The following is a 6,762-nucleotide window of genomic DNA, read 5'->3' on the forward strand; positions in this document are numbered from 1 at the left end:
AAGTCTAGCAGAGATCCATACAGCCTGTGCTTGCTCTGGTACTCACCCATGTCCAGCTTCTCACAGAGAGAGCCCAGGCCCTGCAGCACAGCCAGCTGCAGCTTGAAGGCCAGTGTGTGGCTGTACACAGGCCCAGCCCTGGCACTCACTGGGGCCTGGCTGAGGAGGGAGCTGGTCAGCTTGGGCAGGACATCCTTGGAGAACCTCTGCCTCAGGAAGTCCCCACATGTTTGACCCAGGGTACACAGCACCTAAGAGAGACATCAGTTACACACTGGTCTGGGAGGAGCTCAGAGATCACACCAGCCTGGGGGATTCAGACATTCACCCTCCTGGAGAATTGTTTTTGCAGGGGAGAGCACTGTGACCACACCTGCCCCAGTTTCCCCATAATGAGCAGAAGATGAATGTCTGAGAGGCTGAGTGAGCTCTGCAGTGTCACCTGGCTGACCTCCCGGGCTGCCCTTCCCTCATTAGCACAGTAAAGGTAAGAGCAGCTCTGCATTCTTACTCAGAATTAGTGGAGGAGTCTTTGATGGAAAATGCCATTAAATATGATTATATCCTTAAATCTCTTTTGTGGTGCAGACAACCCATCCTTCCAAACACATCAGCAAGCAGAAAGGCCAAGGGGTCACAGAAAAGGGCACCCAGCACTACTGGTGTCTGCACAGGATCAAACTCAAAGTGGGCAGAGAATGGCCTTAAATGCACTAAAAACAAAGGGGGATCCATGTGGCCAGAACACTGATCTCTCTTTTGGAACTTCACTGAGCTCATGGTCTCAGTGTGCAGGACTGAGATGCTAGTTATGTTATGTTTGTTTTACACTGATGTGACACTTCTGGTCCTGGAATTAAGGCAGGAAGTCACTTTGGGGGGAATTCATACAGCAAAACCCAAGCTGGGTGCAAAGTGTAATGATGACTTGAACTTTTCAAGAGTTAATTAGTTTTTGTACAGCAATCTCTACCTCCTTTTAGGGCAGGCACATGACAGGTATGGTAATTCTGAGACTGTAGTGCATGGCTTCTGGAATTTCAGGAATCAGAACTCTCTTTATTCACACTGAAGGATTCTAAAATGAATCTCACTCTGCCCAGCAGACAAATTCCTCTGCAATGCTGGGGCTGACAACCTCTGGAAACATGCTTTACCTGGCCAGCCTGTGAGTCAGGAGGAGAAAGGAGCCAGCTGACAAGGTCAGGAGCTCTTTAATAATGTCATTATAGGGCCAAGTGTTTATTCAACCTCCCTCCTACCTTGACAATCTCTCAATCATTAAATGTTCCCCTGTCTTCAATCTGAGACTTCCAAAGAGGATGCTGGGACTGTGTCTCCAGCAAGGCCAAGCTGCACTGTATGGTGCCCCTAATATCTGCTGAGGCTGCAGAGCTGTTTTTCTCACCCCTGCAATAACCACCAACATTTCTGCTTCCCCCAGAATGGCATCAAGGCTTTCCCTGTGGACAAGCTGCAGTGAGAGTGGCACAAACCCACCCACAGCAGAGCACGGTGACCCCATACTCCAAACCACATTTAAACATCACTGCAGGAGCTTGGTGCTCTCTCCTGAGCTGCAGCACTGCCTGAGCCACTCCTGAGCCCAAGCCCCAGCTGGAAATGCTGCTGGCAGTCACTGCCATACCTTGAAGGCTCTGAGCACTGCCAGAGGGTCGTCGTTAACCAGCCGGGTGACGAGAGCTGGCCAGACACGGTGAGCCATGGGAAGCAGATGGTTTCCATGAGGATGCAGCATGGTTACACAGAGCTCCAGCACGTCCAGGACCTGGGCAGGAGGGGAGGGAACAGAGTCTGAGTGCTGCAGTGCCAGGCATTCAGGTGGATCCCAGCATCACAGCAGCAAGCTGGGAGGAGGGGTTGAACAGCAAAGGGTGCGGTTTTACTGCAGCAGGAATGGGGACAAGTGAACAGTGCTAGGAACCAGGCCTGCTTGGAAAGGGACAAGCGCTGCAGTGACACAACCTGTGCTGGGCATAGAGCTGGGCTGGGAGCAGGGCAGGATTCCTGCCCTGATCCCACCTGGACCCCACTGTGGCTGTGGCAGCAGGATCACCTGGCAGAGCTGGGGCTGCTGGGATGAGAATCTAGGTTATGTCTCATTTTTTTGTCTCACTTTGCACTTTAAAAGGAGGCCACCTTCAAAGGGTTTTCATAATTAGAAAAAAGCCAGGCTTTTAGCCCTGCTTATCATCACCCCAGCTACTTCAAAAACATTCATCAGCCTGTGCACTGCAGCCCAAGGAAGGGGGATGGGAGGCACAGATGGGAGAAAGATGCTTCTGTTTCCTCCTCCAAAGGACAAAGCACAAGATTTAACTATCATGAGCATCAAGGCAAAGTGTCCAATACAAAGCCACCCTTAAGATTCTGTTCCGCCTGGCTGCCATTCCTAATCCAGAGCACTCCCGAAAAACTATCTCCCTTTCTCTGGCCAGGTTTGGAGGATCTGTCCTGCTGGAGCATATGGCAGCACAAACCTGGGGATGGCAGGGAGCCCAACGTGCATGGCACACATGCTGATGAGCTACCAGCCCCTTCATGGGCACCATCTGTCCCCTCAGAGCCGGCCATTACCAACCTTCAGCCGCACGCGGAGGCTCCCGTCAGACAGCAAGTGGATGCACCTCTCCATCACATCCTTGGCCAGCTGAGCGTGGCTTGGCATTGGAGCCTCTCCTTCCATGTCAGAGTTGGGCTCCGGCTTAGCAAGGGGAACCTCATCTGGAAGACAAAACCATTACTGAAGCCATGAAAATGACTTGGGAGCTCTGGGAGATGACAGTCACAGATCACAGATCACCCACCCACAAGGACTCTGCAAATTCCTGAGTAAGGCCTTTGGCATTTTTTAATGTGCTTAGATATAGTTAAGCCTATGAGTTGTGTGAGGTAGTGTCAGGTTCAGTTACGAGTGTGGGGCCAGGGAACATTGGCTTTCTTCACGGGACAATGCAGCTGGTCTGACATTTGCAGGCTCTTCTCACCATGGACTTATTTCCCATTGATTTTTATTAAAAATGAAAAGCCTGGGTATTTAAAGATGAAGTATTTAAAGGTCAGGATTGCAGCACAGTCCAGTGAAGACTAAAAAGTTTCCTATATGAATGTCTGCAGTGCCTGCCACGGCCAAGTGAGAAGGGAGCAGTGGCATCATTAGCCAGGAGAAAACACTACAGAGATTCCCAAGGGAACACGAGGAAACCACATAGGATCCTGGAAAGAGGAAACTTCAGGTCCTGAACCAAAATGAACTGTTACAAGGGAAGAAAAAACACATTGTGCTTGTGTCTCAGAGCTAGAGAAGCCTTGATCTGCAAACATTTGGCTCCCTCACTCAAAGAGAACAAAGTGAGAACACCCAACAGCACTTTACATGAAGCAAGGACAGCCTAAAGAAGACCTGAGACTGTCAGCCTGGTCCCAAGGCCCCCACGTGACAAAAGGACACCTCAGAAGTCAGAGTCTCTCTGCAAACTGCCCATACTCCTCTCCAGCCATGCACAGCACTGACCTGCCTCCTCCTCCTCCTCCAGGTCAGGAAGATCCCCCTCTGCGATCTTCTTCTGGCTGATGTAGTCAAGGAAGAATCTTTCCACTTCTTGACTTGTCAATGTCACCTCCTGCTGTCCCTGGGACCGAGCCCTGCTCTGCCCCTTGTCAGTCTGCCTTTGCTGGTGCTCCTCAGTGCTGGGCATTCCAAACCACTGCACTGCAAAAAAGGAACTGACATGTCACTGGGCAACCACGATCCCCTCCTGCACGTCAGCAAGGTGCCATGGATTCCATGAGAGATGAGATGGTTCTCACACCTCATGGGGTTGCACCTGATTCAGGTCATCTACTTCCCAGTCACCTCCTTGATAGTACAGGAAAGTTAAAAAGGAATATATGGTAAAAATAAAAAGAAATACATGCCATGTGCTCCTACAGAATGTTCATGGGAGCAGTGAGCCCATCCTTTCTCAGCCACTAAAGGCCATGTTCCTGTGAAAGGCTGCAGGTCAGGCAAACTGGAGAGGGAAAGCTACTGGTGATCTTTGCTTGAGTGTTGGCCCAGCAAGCAAAGCACAGTGGCCATCACACTGCAAACACCTTGGCTACCTGGAACCTCCCATGGCAAGGGGAAAGGCACAAGACAAGTACCCTTAGTGACAGCAAGGCTGAATTACACAAAGTAAACATCATTTTGGTACCTAGAGCAGTCATGACTGAGTGGAGGACCCTGAGGAAGGTGGAAGCCTGGCTACTGTAAGTCTGATCTAGAGCAGACAGGACATCTTGGATAACATCTTCTATCAGTGGCAGCAAGCTGGCATCTGAATGCCTCAGCATCGTGTCCAGGACCTGGGATGCACGTGGCTGACAGGCCAGCTGGCGCAGGTTCAGGGAAATCCCGTTCACCAGGTAGTCAGAGTTCTCATTGATCAAACACCGCACTGAGCTGTACCCACAGGCCTCACACATGTCTGCCAGGGTCCCCAGTGCTGTCTCACTGATGAGCAGAGTCCTGTCACCAGCCTTCTCCAGCACAGGGTAGAGAGCTGACAGCAGCAGCAGCCGGAACTCCTTCCCAAGGACAGCAGCAAAGCAGCCAACGCCCTCCAGCTGGATGCAGATCTGCCAGATGTTGCTGTTCATGGTGCGGGCTGTGACTGGGGGCTCTGGGGACAGATGGAGGGCGCTGCTGGATGTCCCCCCTGCACGGACAGCGAGTCCCAGGTGCTGCACTGACTGCTCAGGGCTGCCTTCCTCTGTGTCAATGCTGGTCACCAAATACCAGTTCGTCTGGTCCATGTACTCATCCAGAATGGATGTTATGGACCTTTTGAGATCATCCATGCTCGGCGGAACTTCCCTCTCCTGCAGGAAATCCACTCCCACCCCGGCAGCTCCCATGAGCAGCTCGTTGAGGATCATGGCTGCCTGCTTTCGGTACAGGCCAGACTCGCTGTACAGCCCCATGAAGTGATCCACAAGCAGGTAGAGGTTCCCATAGTAGCCAAGAACACGACACACTTGCTGAAGGAGCTGGAAAACCTTCTCCTCCGTGAAGAAGCGGAAATATTTCTTCTGGCACCTGCCCTTCTGCACACCCTGCTGCAAGGGGCCCAGTGGCCCAGAGCGCCGGGCCTCCACTATCTTCACATCTGTCACATCCAGCTCCAGAACCTGCACCAGCGCCTTGGACAGGCGCTGCAGGTGGGACACGGAGTTGAGGACAATGTTAATCTTGGGGCCCAGCAGCTTCAGGTAGCCCAGCAATAAGCTCAGCGTGGAAACCTTGCCCATGTCATCCTGAGAGTTCATCAGGCGGGGAAGGGCTGTGGCAAGGGAATGGAGGTTCTCAGAGAGGACATCAGCAAGAGCCCTGCTCTGTGCCACAATCCTCTGCTCTGCAATCCCTTGCAGAACTTTGTTACATCTGCTCTGGACTTCACTGTTTTCATCATTAACCAGCCCAACCAAGGCCTTTAAGAGGTGACTGAATGAGTCCACCAGTGACTGACTGCAGTTCCTCAGTAAGTGGTGGACCAGCTCCACCAGCTCCAGTCTCACCTTCCAGTGGGGGTGAACTGAAGAAGATTCAACCACCTTATGCAAGAGAAGAGAGAGTTTTTCAGCAGTACTTTTAGTCCAGTCAGGTCCTCTGTGGATCATTAGCTCTGATATTTTGCTGTGCTCCACTAGCAGCTTTTCCTTACTCTTTGGGATTCTGGCTAGCTGTTTGTCAGCCATGACCAAGCCAACAATCAGATAAAAGAGTCTGATGGCAGAAACGGTGGCTTTGTGACCTTGTTTGATGTCTCCAGCAATAACTCGAGACAGTGTAATAGAAATCCCAGGTAGAAAAGAAGCAAACAAATCCCCACATTGCTGTGCCTCATCTTCATCCAGATGTCGGTGCTCCTGGCAGTCACACTGCAGAACCAGGACCTGCAAGCACTCCAAAGCAGAGATCTTGATTTGCTTTGCTTTTTCTTGCTCTGCAAGGGTCAGAAGCAAAGACACAGCAAATCCTAGGAGCGGAAGGGTGGAAGGTTGGTACAGAGACAAGATAATATCCCCATAAGCCGAATGCATCAGGGTGTGGAGTGCCTGGATCACAGCCAGCTTCAGCTCCTCGGACAGCGGGGCGGCTTTGCCCGAGCTGGGAGGGGGAGCGAGGCAGGTACAGAGCTCAGAGAAGAGCTCCTGCAGCAGCTCCTGCTTCTTCACGCACGTCGCGGCAAGCACGGAGGAGATGCACTGCACCAGGCTCTGCACCAGCCGCTCCTGCTTGGGCCCCGGCAGGCGCAGGGCGAAGCGCAGCGGGAACAGCACGTACTCCTGCAGCTCCTGCAGGGCCGCGCCGCTCACCCCGGCCAGGTGCGCCTGCAGCAGCCGCACGTTCTCCACCGTCTGCGCCCGTGTCAGCTGCACGCAGACGGGGCGCAGCGCCCCGAACGCCGCCTGCGGGGTGTCGAACACGGCCATGCCGGGGACCGGGGGCCGCGGGCCCTGCCCGGTGCCGGGGGGGTCTCACCCGGGCCCGGGGCCGCGCTGGGGCCAGGCCGGGTAGCCCTAAGGGTGCCGGAAGTGACGACGCGGTACCGGCGCCACAAAACTCCCGTGAAGTGGGGCGGGCGCTGTGAGAAAAGTCTCGGGTGCCCGCAAAGAGCATGCGCCTGAGACGTGACACTGAACTAACGGGGCTGTCAGCGCTACAAAGCTCCCGCAGGGTAGGGCAGGCGCTGTGAG

The 6,762-nt window shown here is 53.3% G+C and overlaps 1 protein-coding gene across 1 annotated transcript in view; it reads right to left on the minus strand.

Annotated features, from left to right (window-relative positions):
- TTI1 (TELO2 interacting protein 1) overlaps positions 1-6,673 on the minus strand; it is an 18,181-nt gene extending 11,508 nt beyond the window's left edge. Inside the window, exons 1-5 of the mRNA XM_014270079.3 lie at positions 4,218-6,673; positions 3,536-3,733; positions 2,603-2,745; positions 1,649-1,789; positions 47-251 (exon numbers count right to left, since the gene is read on the minus strand). Coding sequence (XP_014125554.2) covers positions 47-251; positions 1,649-1,789; positions 2,603-2,745; positions 3,536-3,733; positions 4,218-6,498 — 2,968 coding nt within the window. The 5' untranslated portion in view covers positions 6,499-6,673. The remainder of the gene's footprint in view (positions 1-46; positions 252-1,648; positions 1,790-2,602; positions 2,746-3,535; positions 3,734-4,217) is intronic.
- Positions 6,674-6,762: the final 89 nt, after the last annotated feature.

Source organism: Zonotrichia albicollis, chromosome 17, assembly GCF_047830755.1.
Source record: "Zonotrichia albicollis isolate bZonAlb1 chromosome 17, bZonAlb1.hap1, whole genome shotgun sequence".
NCBI lineage: Eukaryota > Metazoa > Chordata > Aves > Passeriformes > Passerellidae > Zonotrichia > Zonotrichia albicollis.